The sequence below is a fragment of the Protomyctophum bolini genome (genome assembly GCF_963924005.1).
Source record: "Protomyctophum bolini genome assembly, chromosome: 6".
In the NCBI taxonomy this organism is placed as follows: Eukaryota; Metazoa; Chordata; class Actinopteri; order Myctophiformes; family Myctophidae; genus Protomyctophum; species Protomyctophum bolini.
This window is the reverse complement of record NC_137867.1, coordinates 8,077,121-8,093,827: the sequence shown is the minus strand read 5'-3', so window position 1 is coordinate 8,093,827 and position 16,707 is coordinate 8,077,121. Positions and strand designations below refer to the sequence as shown.

The window sequence follows — 16,707 nt, the reverse complement described above, 5'->3', positions numbered from 1 at the left end:
TACAACACTAGTGGCTGGGGTTCGTTTTCCAAGGACCCAGAAGAACGATGGAATCCGCTGAAGATACCATGCGAGCGTCATGTGTGCGTATGTGTGTGAGCCTTTAACCTACAGAATAAACTAGAACAGCGCACATCCTCCGATCTTGGTGCTGAGCCAAACTAACAGATATCATGAAGAAAGACAAAGGTGCGTAACTCATTTTGTAATGCTCCAAGTATTTAATCACAGTCACAGCAGGCAGGACATACAACGTTTCGGCCGGTATTGGTCTTTTTCAAGTAAAAAAAAATCATACCCGTGTGAACTGAGTGGTGCAACTCCCCTTCTCTCTCTCTCTCTCTCTCTCTCTCTCTCTCATTAGCAGGCAACAGTGCAGCATGTGCAGCACTAGCTCTGGTCCATAGCCTTCCTGCTTTGATTCTGCAAATTTCTGCCCTGCAGTAAAGCTATGCGACTTACCGGTTTAAATCTCAGCGGAGTAACTAAAAGTACCGTTTATACGTGTGGTGGGGGACTCAGAGTGCATCCACTAAGGAAAGTAAGCTTTCTATTGACACAACCCGTCTTAATATTGGTGAGTAGGTCAAACGTTCGTGAGATGTCCACTAAAGAGGAGAGGCTGATCTGATTTCGATTTGAGATTTAAACCGGTAAGTCGCATAGCCTTACTGCAGGGCAGAAATTTGCAGAATTGAAGCAGGAAGGCTATGGACCAGAGCTAGTGCAGCACTATCTCTCTCTCTGTTTCTGGCACAACAGCGCCCCTACTGGTACAAATAGTCACACTGGTGCGCATTAACACATACATAGGCGGACACATAGGTGAACACGGACATTGCTGTTCCTTGGAGTGGTTGCACCACTCAAAAAGACCACACAGCGGTCGAAACGTTGCACAGTATTGTCCTGGCTGCTGTGACTGTGAATAAATACTCTGAGCATTACAAAAGTGAGTTGCGAGCCTTTGCCTTTCTTCAGCCTATAACCTAGTCGTCAAATAATTATTGCGGTGGAGTAAAAGAGTAGCGTGGACGGGGGGGACGGGGAAGGGGGGTGTTGGTGTCAGCCATGGAGGGCTGTCAGAAATGATGTAGGACAGGGGTGGCCGTTTATCCCCAAATAGTATAAAAAATCAATCTAAAAGTCATAAAAGCAGAGGGGGGTGGGTCGGGGGCGGGCGGGTGTGTGTGTGTGTGTGTGTGTGAGAAAGAGAGGCCGTGTGTGCTAGCTAATTAAAAAGCCATCTCATCACGTCCTTCATGGACTCCACGTCCTTGACTGTGTGAACAGTCTCCTGTTGCACTGCGCGTGCGCGCGTGCGCGCGTGCGTGCGTGCGTGTGTGTGTGTGTGCGTGTCTACTTGTATACCTGTGAGGGCCAAATGTCCCCACAAGTATGTATAGTCAGCAGTACGCATGCGTCATCAAAATGTTTGATGTGCCAACCCACATTAGTGACCGTATTCACGATATGAAAACCATGCATGTCACTTGAACAATAACCGTACACACTTTGGACCTAGCTGCAGCATTAGGTGGTAAAGCTGCTAACTAACGTCCCCTGCTACTTAAAAATATACAACAGCTACAAATACACTGTGTAGCTTTGCATCTTTGTATCTTTTGCACCTGCCCTATAATCAGCAGAAGTGAGTGCCTGCCACTTCCTTGTGTCCATTGTGTTTATATAATCGTAAAGTCAAAGAAGTTATTTGTGCCAGGAGTTGTGCGGCGTGCGCGATTCCATTTGCTCGTTTAGTTCTTCACCCCATAGCGCAGCAAATGGGGTTCAATCCGATTTGCCCAACTTTCCTTTTCGCTTCATACCGTTCCGTGGAGACAGCCTACACGCACAATCTATATACCAAATTAAAGCCCTAATTTCGTAGCTTACATAGTACTATGAGACGAGTCTTCTTGGCTCTGTACGGGGTGAGGGGGTGGCAGGGTGCATCACACGTGAGACTTCAAGGCAGCAGCACATCACTCTTCCATGGGCTATAGACCATAAGGCTATGAAGTAATATAGAACTGGACATAACAGGCAATGGATATATCATCTCTAAAAGGCACGTGGACTGGTGATTGGTTTAATTATTGTAACGCCCAAACCACACCTATGCATAATATAACGGGTTAACGGAGGTGTTTTAGGGATTTAGGCACCGCTTGCATTAAGTTGCTCAAAAGCGCACGAGGCAGAGTGAATTCTGGGATTGATTAGGCCAAACACATGAACGCGCGCCGCTGGCCGTTGACCATCATTGCACGCGTTCAGCGTTCACGTGTGTCATCATGACCGTGCGCAATGATAGTCAACCGACCAGCGCGTTCATGTGTTTGGTCCAGCGCTGCAATACTGAATTCAGCCACTATGTCCATTTCGCCTCAGGGTTTCCTCCGGATGCCGTCTCTATTAATATATACTCTACGATTTAGACAGGTAACCAAAAATACCAACTTTAGTGGGGGAACACCCCTTCCCCACTGCTAAATCCCCAAACAGTGAATTTAGAAAGATAGACCGAAAATGGAGCCCTTATGCCTCTATTTCCGGCTGTGCTAAACCCCTTATCCCTAAACTTCTTTGCCGTCGTTTACTATTTTGAAAAAAACAGTTCAACTGGCCGTTCTACATTGACACGTTGTGAGTTTGTAGATTGGCTATTTTAACCATTTAAAAATATATATCTAAATAGAAAAAAAAAGCAAAGAAGTTAAGGGGTAAGACGTTTAGCATGGACGAAAATAGAGCCCCCTAAAGGTTAGGTTTAGGGGTTAGGGTTAGGGTTAGACGTTTAGAAGTTATAGTTTAGGGGTCGGGGTTCAAGTGTTGCTTGATTTATAGGCTACTTCGGTGTGCCGAAGTAAACTCTATCACTTGAGCTACAAGCTCACAATGTGTCTCGGAGGGACGCATTGTGAGCTTCCAGGCTTGTGAGTTGTGAGTTTTTGGCTTAAAACCCTCTAAGACCCGCATTCATTTCTACTTGCAAAAAAGATATTTCAACCTTACTACTACTTTGTACTACTAGAACTAAGACTAAAAAATATGTTAAAAAAAATTACAAAAATGAAGTTTGATGAAAGATTTATAATAATTATATAATAATTATATAAATTAATAATTTACATTTGGGGGATATCTTTCACAATAATGAATAAAACATGTTCTAGACATTATAATGATCACAAAAAAACATATTACAATAATTTTACTTACTTTTTTAGGGTTAAAGGTCAAAAGTCATAGGTTAAAGTCCAGAAACTTTTAATGTGTGTGAATTTCAGCCTCTGTGGGGGGTATTTATATGCAAATATCATGACCAATGGCATTGAAATGGCATTGCAATGAACTTCACTGATGACGTTTAGGTGAAATAGAACAGAAAAAAATAATGATAACTAATAGGGATGCCAAAACGACTCATATTAGGCCAATCGATGAATCGAGGCCGAAAATCGATTGTTGTTGCTGCGCAGCAGTTGAGGAGAACGCAACTATGCATTCCTTTAAGCAACACAACTTCTGCAGCTGCATCCATTTGTTTAGAATTTGCATCAATGATCAAATCCCAATAATAAAAAATAAACTTTATTTTACAACGAAACTGAAGGAGCAGCGGCGCTATCGGCTAGTAGTCCCAACTCTCAAGTGTCTGCAGCCTGTCACGAGCCCCGTAATGAACTGATACGGGACGCACGTTGTTCCGTATTTTAATGTCGGGTCGGAGAATAAATACAGTATGAATGACGGCGCGATTTATTTGACAACTCTGTCCTGCTTTCTTCACGAGAGGAGAAGAGCGCTCACCGCTCAGAACAGAGCAGATCTGTGGCTGTCAGCTCACTTTACGGCATGTGCAGATGAGATGTGAACCTGGGTCTGGGAAGCTCAGAGCTGCAGCCATTGGCTCATGATACGAGCACACGACCAATGGGACAGATCATTCAGTGTTGCTAGGATACCACCCCCCACCACACACACGCGCACACACACCCTTGGACGATGGGGTCCACAGCGCTCTGCTCTGCTCAGCAGCACAGCACAAACACGTACCTCTCGTTTATAACGTTTTACATTACAAAAAAATAATACAAATAAAAGCGATTTTTCGACTCATACGTTTTGAGTCGCGGGAGGCATGAGTCGAAAATCGAGTCGATTTTCAACTTTTTTCAACATCCCTAATAACTAAGTAATTAATTCAAATATAACTTATTGCTATAAAGCAATGCTGGGTCTTAGAGGGGTTAGTCTCACATGACATTCATTGTTTCATGTCAATGTCCTCACAAAGCATACGCGTGTGTGTGTGTGTTCTGTGCATGTGTAGGCCTACTGCGTGTGCGTGTTTGTGTGTCTCTCACCATGTCCTCATCCGTGCCCTTGACTTTGTACGTAGTCCATGTCTTTCCATCGTCGCTCGAGGCCACCTTGTAGGACTTGATGTACTCGGGGCTGCCGATGCGCTTTGCACCCTGGGTAATGACGCCTGTCACCCGCATGCGCCGTTGAAGGTTGATCTGGTGGAGAGGGAAGAAGAAGTAAAAAAAAAAAAACAATTAATCACTTTGCCATTCCAGCGGTTCCCAATTCTTTTCATGTCAAGGCCCCACAAAGTCATTATGTTTTTGGGGCGTGGAGCCCAATCTGAAAATATCCTGTGACAGGGACCCCCAAAAGAAGACGTTGAGTCTGAACAACAAAGAGCCAGTCGTTGACAGTGACATCACCGACCAATCCTTGGTATCTTTATAACCAACCTCAAATGTATGGCAGTAGTGGAAAAGATTATACACTGCCATTGATTGAAAAGGCTGCCGAAGGAAACTTTATTAACATGATTGTTATGTTAAGCAAAAGCTGCTGAAGGAGCGCTAAAACAGTGAAACGTGCCGGCGAAGCGTCAAAATTTCCGCTCTGCACACACCGCCTCCCCACCCCACCCCGCTGACAAAACCGCCCGGGGGAGCACCAAAATGGGCCGGAGCACTGGGCACCACAAACGGTTAATCCCGCCACTGTGTATACGTCGCCATGGAGCTAAATATTCCGTGGTTCTTGAAAGGTTAGTGGCTAAATATTCTGTGGTTCTTGAAAGGTTCTAGTAAAATGCTGACAAAGGGCTGCAATAGCCTAGGCGATGGTTGAAACCTGGCAGTTGATGAGTTACCAGACCATATGTACAGTATGCGTTATTGTGTATTTCATCTGCCTTACGTTCAGACGACAGCTGTTCAGGAGTTCATGACTAGACCCCCACTGTGGAGCCCACCCGTCCTGTCATAAAGCTGCACGGGGCTGTGAATGGGCCAAGCAGTCACACTTAAATAACCCAAAACCAGACACCTGTTCACAGTAGGGGCTCAATAACGCGTGTCAGAGTTCTGCCAACATATGGCGTAAGTACATGGTCCAGGAATCCTGGTCTCTCTCTCTCTTCGTCAGTACGAGCGGTGTTTTTTTTTCATGCTCACGCTACAAAGCGCAATATTTCATTCAACATCGAATTTCAGAGCGTGCAACCCAGGTAATGTGTAACTCTACAAGTTTAGCTATAGTTGGAGATATAATAGTGAGATATTAAAAAAAACGTTAACATTGCCTTTTATAATTGTCATCTTGTGGATAGCTCAATTGACGATATTGCACACGGCTGCCATCTTGCCAGCAAGGTGTTAACTAGGTGCAACGTCCCATTGACAGACCATTCATCCCAACAGAAAAGTCCTATCTGATGGTATCAAACTCACCAACATTGCAGCTGTACGAAAAGCTTGAAGTATCCATCCTGAGTGTCAGAGTTTGGAAGCACTCTACATTATTGAGCAGTGAAGCAACCTCCTGCATGCCTCCTGCATTATGTGCACATTCAAAACAGGTGGTTCGCATGGGCTGTTGCGTGATAGTCAACGAGTACTTTCAAACTCCAGCACTTAGAAAAACATCACCTGCAAGAATTGCTTGACAGAAAGGAACTCATAACATGTCTATAGTGGATTTGTTATGATGCAGAGTGATTTGAACCCAATATGCAGAGTAACCACAGACAAGAATAGCCGTTTAAGGATTTAATCAAAAATAAGGCAAGTCTTACACTGGAATAGTATGCAGGGTAAATCTCAGGAACGCAGGAAACAGCAATGAGTAGTGCATGAAACAGGAACAAACAGGAATCCAGGAACTTGCATGGACAACATCAAACTATGAACTGACACAGAAGTTTGCAGTGAGTCCAGTCTTATAGGGGGAGGGTTGATTGACGAATTGTTCACAGGTGGAATGACGAGGGAGTTGGAGACAGGTGAGTGAATGTGACTGCAGAGTGGAAGGGGAAGTGGGAGTGGCCAGGGCTGAGACATGGTCTGTGGAGTGACAGATCATGACAGGATTTTTATTAAGGCGAGACATGAAATCATGATTTTTTTTGTTGTTGCTATTTTGCTTCCTAAACATGTTTTCTTTCAAACTAAAGCAAAATAAACATGTTTATTTTAGTAGTTTATTTTAGCCAATGAAAGCTCATTTTGCTGGGTGAAAATCCACCCTCTCTATTTTCATGATTGGTTGTTTGGACAAAGGAAGTGACCATATTTGGATCAAAGCACATGCAGTCAGCTCGAGGTCCAGACCTTTCCAATGATATATGGCATTGTATGTTGTTGCCAAGGTTTGGATGAGATATTTTGTCTCAAAATAAAATAGTGGCTTCAAATAAAAACGTTTTGAATTTTACAATACAAATCTTTAAAGGCTGTTTTCTCAAAATGAGTTATGACTCATACGGTATGACTCATACCTGGGACAAAGAATCTCCCCTTCAGTTGCACTATATTTACTATATTCTGCAGGAATTTACAGAGGGGTTTGTTGATATATCATTCACAGCCTGATTTACATCACATTTTATACCTAAAAACATGCCGAAAATTGGGTTTTGTATGCCTATTGACACTATTTTCTAATTTGTGTGATAATTAGAGATATCTAAAATCCCCTGTAATTTTCTTTGTCTCAAATATGTCAACAAAATGAAACAATATTTTTTAACCTGGCTTTATCCGATCTTCAGATTTATCGTCCCGCAATGTATGGACATTAGCGTATATAATGCCTAATTTGCATATTTAAACATAGCATTTCAGAAAACTTGTAATACAAAAACGTAGTTTCTTTTTTTCTTAATTTTTATCCCACGATTTTGTAACCCAGTTTTCTTTTCACCCAGTGCTAATTATCTAATGTAATCCTGGGCGCTACACTTCCTCTGCCAACCTGGGGGGGGCAGCGGACTGACCTCATGCCTCCTTCTATGCATGAGGAGTCCAAGCTGCTTCTTTTCACCTGACAGAGGGGAATTTCCCCGGCCGGACGTAGCGCGTGGAAGGGACACGTTATTCCGACCAGTTCCTTTCCCCTCTATCAGGCGCCCCGGCTGGCCAGGGGGAGGTAGTTTTAGAGACCAGGATTACGGCATGTTTTTGTGAGGGTATCGATACCCTAGGGGACACGGGGAGAACTTAGTTTCAATATAAGTAATGAACTGGAAGTTGAAGTTTCATTGTGATAGCTATTAGTTAACCTTTTTTTCCCCTGTTCACCCACCATGTCTCACCTTAAACAAACACATTGCAGATAGAAAAAGGATAACTCAAGCTTTCCGTACAGCTGCAATGTCCGTGAGTTTGAATTAGATAGGACTCTTCTGTTTGGATGCATAGGCTGTCTATGGGTAGTTGCACCTAGTTAGCACCTTGGTTGGCAAGATGGCAGTGGTGGGCATATTGTCAATAGCTCCATAACTCAACAATATAACATTGTTTGCAACTGTAGGTCGCATTTAGGGGAGAGCAGGGTCGGTTGATGCGCATTTTACTAATCCCTCCCTGCACAGAGATTAATTAATTTCAAGTAACCAAACTTTTTTGTGAACAAGATACACTTGTCCTCTCCCATTACCCTGAGTGTTTTTTTAATTTTGGTGAAACGAGTCGGACGCAATCGGCAAGCAAAGTGCTCAAACCTTTCGTCCTGTCAAAAGCAAGATCAAGGACGAAAGATGCGGAAGTAAGAGCGAGATCACTTTGCTTGCCGATTGCGTCCGACTCGTTTCACCAAAATTAAAAAACACTCGGGATAATGGGAGAGGACAAGTGAAGGGAATTAGTAAAATGCGCTTCAACCGACCTGTCTCTCTTCCAGTCTCCGCTACTTAAAGCGTGCAAAAACACAAAAGGGTCTGTAGCTCCGTCAATATTAGGCGGAGATGGATAATTTTTTGTCTGCGAGGCTTTCGGGCACTGTGGAATCGAATGACGTCGGAAATATGCGACGAAAAGGCGTTGTATGGTATCCAGTCCGAGGTGAAACCGTCCTACCGCACCCCTGACCCCGCTCTCCCCTACTATGAAAACCTGCATATATGGTCACGCCTCGTGACATCACACCTCCATATAATATGGTCACGCCTCGTGACATCACGCCTATGGTCACACCTTGTGAAGTCGCGCCTCGAGTCGTGACACCACACCTCGTGCCACATCACACCACCATATGGCCATCTCCATAATATGAAGATCATGACATTGACTAACCCTGCATGACAATGCATGGATAAGAATGGATATCTGCACCCCACGCCTCCATATATGGTCATGCCTAGTGAGATATCACGTGACATCATCATCAGGGATGGAGATCCCTGATTATGTCATCAATATTAAGCCCATGTATGGGAATCACCATATATGGAGATCCCTGATGTCATCAATAATGGCAAGCAACTCTAACCTGACGCTGCCAGATCCAAAAAGCTTGCTACACAAATTTGTTTCACAGCTTATTTGGATCTGGGATCGCGGAAGCAAATTCGATGACGGGGCTGTTCCTTTTTTTCAAGATACATGGTAGATGATTGGATGGGAGCGTCTGTCTATCACCGTGTGGGCTTGCAAACACAACCAATCATATCGACGTGTCTATATACCGTCACATCCGCATCCCGCCTTTAGCTCACGCTGATTGGTTCGGTACGAAGCAGATCTGACTCAGGGCTCAACTCCGTCAGAGATCCCAGATGAGTGTTGTGTTGGGGAATATGTTTCCGCAATACCGCCCTCATCTGGCAGCGTCAGGTTAAAGCAACTCTACATCTGACCTCAAACCTCAAAGCCCTTAGATCTCCATAAATGGTGACCTTTTCTGACATTCCATAATGTAGATCCTTTCCCCACCCGTCCTTCGTGTTCTGACTTTCCACGATTATATTGATATCTGACATCAAACCCTGTACACTCAAGACACACTCCATATATGGCCTTTACGCCACAGTGCAGACTGCTGGCGCTTTGGCATGGGGGGGGGGGGGGGGGCATGCCAAAGCGCCAGCAGTCTGCCGAGGTCGCTTCTCGCCCTGAGGGCGTCTTACCGGTTATACTAGAATAGAAGTGGAATTCTGCGGTTTTTTTTAGGGGTTTAAACTAATTAGTTAAAACTAATTAGATAGGTTCAAATACAATTATAAGCCAAAGAGAATACCTTAATGCCTTTTAAGTGGGTATTTTAAAGCCTTGTTTGAATTTGTGCAGATCTGACGACAGGGGCAGGCTATTCCAGAGCCTGCCTGGGCACCGCGGTCGCTAAAAGCACGCGCTGTTTCTTTTTTTCTAATCTTAGAAACGACGGGTTTTTTTTGTGGAGGAATCAATTGGCATAACGACTAAATTGGGGGGGGGGGGGGGATTTTGATTAAACGCAAAACAAAACAAAAAAGGTGCAGGAGCTCGCAGAGAGTTTTCAGCGGAGTCACGCCATTTAGTAATTAATTAAAAAAAAACGTAATGAAAGAACCTTAATGTTCACACCTGATCCGCTATACCCCCCCACCACCGGTCCGTAAACGTTTCATGAACTGTGAGCCGGTCGCTGGTATGACAGAAGGTTCGATGGGAACCCCTGCTTTAGAGTTCAAGTTCAAGTTACATGAATCCAAATCACTGCACACTTTGTGGCCATGACTCAACATTATGGTCCTGCCAGCTTTAACCCATTCTGACCTGAGATCAGATTCATACGAGGTTTCCACTGGACACACACTGGTCTGATTAAACCCATTCTGACCCGAGATCAGATTCTAAAAATGTCAAGTCGTTCTTCGATTTTTCAAAAATAGCAGACCTACAAGCTCGTAGCGCGCCACTCGGTGGCGCGCTATGAGCTTGTAGATCTGCTATTTTTCAATAGCTAAAGCATAACATGATGCTAATACCAAAATGGGTTCCCGTTCAGAATGGGTTAAATATCCCACTATGCTCACAGACAGATAGTGGGTGAAGAAAGAAGTGCACTCAACCACAACAATACAATATACTCTTACAAGTAAACGGCCTGCAGCGTGCAGACTCTGAGTTGAGTCAAAATGACAAAAAACTGTTGTGTTTTGTCGTTTACATCTTAATTGTGGAAAACAGCGTTGAGTTATTTAGAAAAAGCAGTTGATGTACAACAAGCATCTCGCAATGAGTGTGTCCGTCTGAGGAACATCAAGCTGAAGCTAACATCTAACATTTTCAAACGTATAGCCGGTGTGCAAGCTCGCAAGCGTGACACAAGCTGTGCATCTGGTATTTTTTGAATAGCCAACGCTAAAAACTAAAATGACTCGGATGCTTTCCCGGTTTTAATGAGATAGGAAGAATGGGAAATACCTCAAATAAAATAAGTAAAAGTACCTAAAAAAAATTGCACTTACAGATGTGCCATTTCAACTCTTCACGCTTATCGGCACCTTTCCTGAAAGATGGGAGTGCCGTGATGTTATTTCCATTTTTATGAGGTGACAGTACTTCATTAACCCCTTGGTGTGGTTATGTGCAATTATGTATTCCCTTTGGTTTGGGGGTTTCGTCCTGGAGGCTGAAACCTTGACAGTCAAATGTGCCAATGAAAACATTTAAATAAATAAAAACAAATAAAACAGTGATACTGTACAGTGACATCACAATATCACCCCCTCCCCTAAACCCTCCCCCGTTATCATACAACCACAGTTCAGGTGGACCACCAACGTTTTCAAACGGCAATCTGTATAAGTACCGTACTTCTAATACTTAGTTACTTTCCTTCCCCTGCCCAATAGAACGACGCCGGACTGTTTGAGAGCTTAGTTGAAAATTCTGTGCGATCCCTTTCTTTTTATGTCCAGCTCCAGCCAAAACAATTATAAAAACAAACGACGAATGAATCAATTTATATCGAATGTTCTCCCCAAATAATATATAGTCTTTTAGGGCGGATTCCTCTTTTATGTCAACCAATTCCAGGTTAACGGTCCCCTACTTATCGTTCACTCCAGAATGGATTACCATCCGCCTGTTGTTAGCGGCCTGTGGAGTGCTCGTATATATCGAGACAAAGGGTGAAGTGGGGTGAATGTTGAATGTTATTCACAGCAGTGGGACGTAACTATATACGTACTACTGTAGTACTCAAGTACAATATTTACTTGAGTAAACACTTTTTTTGTGTGAAGAAAGCTATGATCATGTTGAGCTACTAATATAAAAGGAATAACAGAACGGCTGCTGACAATGGAACATCATTCAAATCTCTCTCTCTCTCTCTCTCTCTCTCTCTCTCTCTCTCTGTCTCTCTCTGTGTGTCTCTCTCTCTCTCTCTCTCTCTCTCTCTCTCTCAAATAGTGAACATCAGGGGCGGCCTTAAAGGACCACTTCACCACTTTTCAACCTATCTTCATATATATATAGGTCCTCACTAATAATCATGAAAATTAAATTAATTAAAAAAAAAATTGGACCGGGAGGCCCCGTTCATGACGTCATAATAAAAAATAAAATAAAGTTTTATTTTTTTCTTCTTTTTTTGTCATTGTGTATTGTCCGACTTCAAAGCATGAACAGCATACACAGCCAAGTAGAAAATACACAAATTAAACTTGATTAAACTTATTTCTTTTACTTTAAGGTACAACTGTAAGGCAGCATAGGCTATACAATGATGCAACTGTAAGGCAGCATAGGGTATACAATGATGCAATCGCAACTGTCAGCGCTGCTAGTGCAGTGAGTGCACACGCTGGGAAGTGGGAACAATTACTACTACTACTACTACTACTACTATTTTTTATTTATTAACATAAGGGCTCCACTGGTGAACATACACAACACAGCCACTATACACACACAAAACACACACGCAAATGGAATGAGATCCAATTACAATTTTACAATCTAGGCGTCTAGCAGCATCAGAGACAACCACCTGAATTGCAATTATCAACCAACAACATAGGGTATAAACGTTCCAGTATAATACGAGTGCCAATAAACTACCTACAGTAGCAGGTCGACATCAAAGCAAACATCTAACAGTATCAGCATTTAGCTATCGTGTACATGTGCATTTTTATCATACAGTAACATAATCATTGTTGTCGGGCAGAAACCAAAATCTCCAGATTTGAACTGTTTTGTGTGTTTTTGATTGATTGAAATCTTTATTAACAGTTTGCAGAATTACAGTACATTTCAAGCACAAACTCAATACAAAGACTGTTAACTGTGAGTGGACGACCCAATTAAGCCTTACACTTGTTTACAACAAGTGTAAGGCTGTGTGTGTGTGTGTGTGTGTGTGTGTGTGTGTGTGTGTGTGTGTGTGTGCGTGCGTGCGTGAGTGCGTGCGTGCGTGCGTGTGTGTGTTTTAATTGAATGCCCTACTTGATCAGCCTCCCACAACATCATGAAAAGTAGCAGATCTACAAGCTCAAAACGTGGTGCCAAGTGGCACTTTTGTAGAATTTTAATGAAAACGTCATAGGTTAGCGAAGACACGTTAGAACGCAAACACATTGCAACGCAACCCGTTGGGAGGTTGTCGATCTGCTATGTTCTAGAGATGCTGGGGTTTAATTGGTTAACACATTCCCTCCCGTTGCCATAATAGGCGGGATTGTGAGGCAAGTGTGCAAAACAAAGCAAGGAAGAAGAGCCACATCCGCCCGACCCGGAAGTGATTGCCCTCCATAGCTGTAGTCTAGAACTCGCTCCAATTTGTGGACTAACGCCCGGACGATTAATATTCTTAAGGCTCATACATAGTCTGGATTTTCGGTGGTGGGGTGACCACCGAACTACAACATGACGTCACGAGCCACGGTGAAGAGCAAACCACCGCCACCGCTCCAGCCCATCTCTCTGTTTTTACTCACCACCGCTCAATGTTATTTGGTCACCTCATCACCGAAAATCCAGACTATGAATAGGCCTTTAGCGAGATTAACGTTTAATGTTTTATTTGGGCTCTAAAGATAGTACCCATTCTGAGCACAAAAAAAACACTAATAACCGCATGCATGTGTGTGTACACAGACAATTAGGATTCAAGCTGTTTCTACCATGTGAGTACTATATATATATACACTAGTTCCTGTATATTTCGGACAAAGTAAGCTATCTAATGAATCAATCAAAGCTTGGACCCATATTATGTTGAAATCAACTGATCTATCTATTTGGTGTCATCACTGGTAAGTAATCACAGAAACGTCCTAATGTGTAATTAGTTTGAGCAACTCTGAACTTTCACTTCGTCTCTGCACTAGCAAATAATTACAGCCTCTACAAAAAATAAAAATAGATACATACAATTATGAAAATCGACGTTTGTGCCAGAATGCAGAAAAACAAATCTTAATTTAATTTGCATCCATGCTTCAATCACTTAACCAAACAGCATGTACAGTATTCTTATTCTGTTAATAGGATACTTAATTAAACACAAGCTAATCTCACGGCCTGCTTAGCATGCTGCAAACACAAAAAGAAAATCACAATTATTTGCGCAGAACACCAAGACGAGTCCTTGAACAGCAAGAGGGAGTAGAGAGAGATCTGAGATAGAGAGAGACAGAGAGAATACCAGATATGTTCGCTCACGCTGCATTGAAGTGTGACCTATAGCTCTGCTATGCTTATTTGTCAGACGATAAGTGTTTTCTCTCGCCTTCAGACCACAAGGTCAGGGGTTCGATCTGCCGGGCACCGCCAACCCAGCGTATGAGTAGCATGGCTTGGGTGTGGCAAGTCGTGCGGTAAGTACTGGGAGCTGGTAGGTGTTGAAAATAGTGGGAGCTGCTGGTAGGTGTTGCTGTAAGTAGCGGGAGCTGATGGTAGGTGTTGCTGTAAGTAGCGGGAGCTGATGGTAGGTGTTGCTGTAAGTAGCGGGAGCTGATGGTAGGTGTTGCTGTAAGTAGCGGGAGCTGATTGTCGGTGTTGCTGTAAGTAGTGGGGGCTGATGGTAGGTGTTGCTGTAAGTAGCGGGAGCTGATGGTAGGTGTTGCTGTAAGTAGTGGGAGCTGATGGTAGGTATTGCTGTAAGTAGTGGGATCTGCTGGTAGGTATTGCTGTAAGTAGTGGGAGCTGATGGTAGGTGTTACTGTAAGTAGCGGGAGCTGATTGTAGGTGTTGCTGTAAGTAGTGGGGGCTGATGGTAGGTGTTGCTGTAAATAGTGGGAGCTAATGGTAGGCGTTGCTTTAAGTAGTGGGAGCTGATGGTAGGTGTTGCTGTAAGTAGCGGGAGCTGATAGTAGGTGGTGTTGTAAGTAGTGGGAGCTGCTGGTAGGTGTTGCTGTAAGTAGTGATATATGATGGTAGGTGTTGCTGTAAGTAGTGTGACCTGCTGGTAGGTGTTTTAAGTAGTGGTAGCTGCTGGTAGGTGTTGCTGTAAGTAGCGGAAGCTGCTGGTAGGTGTTGCTGTAAGTAGTGGGAGCTGATGGTAGGTGTTGCTGTAAGTAGTGGGAGCTGATTGTAGGTATTGTTGTAAGTAGTGGGAGCTGTTGGTAGGTGTTGCTGTAAGTAGTGGGAGATGGTGGTAGGTGTTGCTGTAAGTAGCGGGAGCTGATTGTCGGTGTTGCTGTAAGTAGTGTGAGCTGATGGTAGGTGTTGCTTTAAGTAGCGGGAGCTGATGGTAGGTGTTGCTGTAAGTAGTGGGAGCTGATGGTAGGTGTTGCTGTATGTAGCGGGAGCTGATGGTAGGTGTTGCTGTAAGTAGTGTGAGCTGATGGTAGGTGTTGATGTAAGTATTGGGAGCTGATGGTAGGTGTTGCTGTAAGTAGTGTGAGCTGATGGTAGGTGTTGCTGTAAGTAGTGTGAGCTGATGGTAGGTGTTGCTGTAAGTAGTGGGAGCTGATGGTAGGTGTTGCTGTATGTAGCGGGAGCTGATGGTAGGTGTTGCTGTAAGTAGTGTGAGCTGATGGTAGGTGTTGATGTAAGTAGTGGGAGCTGATGGTAGGTGTTGCTGTAAGTAGTGGGACTGATGGTAGGTGTTGCTGTAAGTAGTGGGACTGATGGTAGGTGTTGCTGTAAGTAGTGTGACCTGCTGGTAGGTGTTGCTGTAAGTAGGGGGAGCTGATGGTCGGTGTTGCTGTAAGTAGGGGGAGCTGATGGTAGGTGTTGCTGTAAGTAGCGGAAGCTGATGGTAGGTGTTGCTGTATGTAGTGGGAGCTGATGGTAGGTGTTGCTGTAAGTAGGGGGAGCTGATGGTCGGTGTTGCTGTAAGTAGGGGGAGCTGATGGTAGGTGTTGCTGTAAGTAGTGGGAGCTGATGGTAGGTGTTGCTGTAAGTAGTGGGAGCTGATGGTAGGTGTTGCTGTAAGTAGTGGGAGCTGATGGTAGGTGTTGTTAGTGATCCATGCAGGGATCTAGCGCATCATGTGTAATCTCTCAAGACAGATACAGAGCTCCGCAGCTGAATCTGTCGGCAACTCCCGTTACAATGTGGTGTTGACTTTGCTGCTTGTAGGAATGAAAACAAAGATGCACCACCAGAAGAGCTGGCTGAAGGAGAGTGAACGGGCCGACATGTAGGTTTCTTTTCCCAATGTGTTGCTCAGATCGAGCCCAATTCTAAAGGGATATAACACCGTGTGAAAAGAGTTAACGGGCAATTTGGGCACTGCATTTTGCCCGTAAGCCTCAAGTTTAGCAGCATATACCGTTAATATACGGTAATATACAGGTGTGATGGTACAATTCGGGAGTTTACCGAAGTTTGTTGGAAAGTTTAACGGGAGTTTCCTGTAATATACACATCTGTATTCCATGCTTTTTGCGCAGTGCAATCAGGGCTGATACCGACAATAAGCCTCTCCGACCCTACGGTACATTCATACTACTTACTTACAGGTGGTTGTGCGTGCATGCGTGCATGCTTATAATTATGTGTGTGGGGTCTCAGCATTTGTTTATGTACGAATGGGGCGTTCCAAGGAAAAACCTTGTGAACCACTTTACTACAGCACGCACGCACACGCACGCACACGCACACGCACGCGCACACACACACATGCACGCATGCACGCGCACGCACGCACACGCACACGCACACGCACACACACACACACACACACACACACACACACACACACACACACACACACACACACACACACACGTATGCTTCCATCCCTACAGCAGGAGGTTATTTTTAGCCCAATATCTCAAGCCGTATCTATATACACGATGTACCTAAAGGCTTAATTCACTCATGTATCTTATGAGAGGCTATTGAAGTCTCGGCACAGTTAATCAGCAGTGAGCTGCATCTCATCTCATTGCAGAGGCCTGTGTTCAAAGACGCTATATACCTCTGAGCCTCGGCAGCCTGACTGCAGGGCTGAATGCTA

At 44.0% G+C, this 16,707-nt stretch overlaps 1 protein-coding gene across 1 annotated transcript in view; it reads right to left on the bottom strand.

Annotated features, from left to right (window-relative positions):
• Positions 1–16,707, bottom strand: part of edil3a (EGF-like repeats and discoidin I-like domains 3a) — a gene marked incomplete at its 3' end in the record, with an annotated part of 226,162 nt that overhangs the window by 52,932 nt on the left and 156,523 nt on the right. Inside the window, exon 6 of the mRNA XM_080767014.1 lies at positions 4,374–4,529. Within this exon, the coding sequence (XP_080623140.1) occupies positions 4,374–4,529 (156 nt within the window). The remainder of the gene's footprint in view (positions 1–4,373; positions 4,530–16,707) is intronic.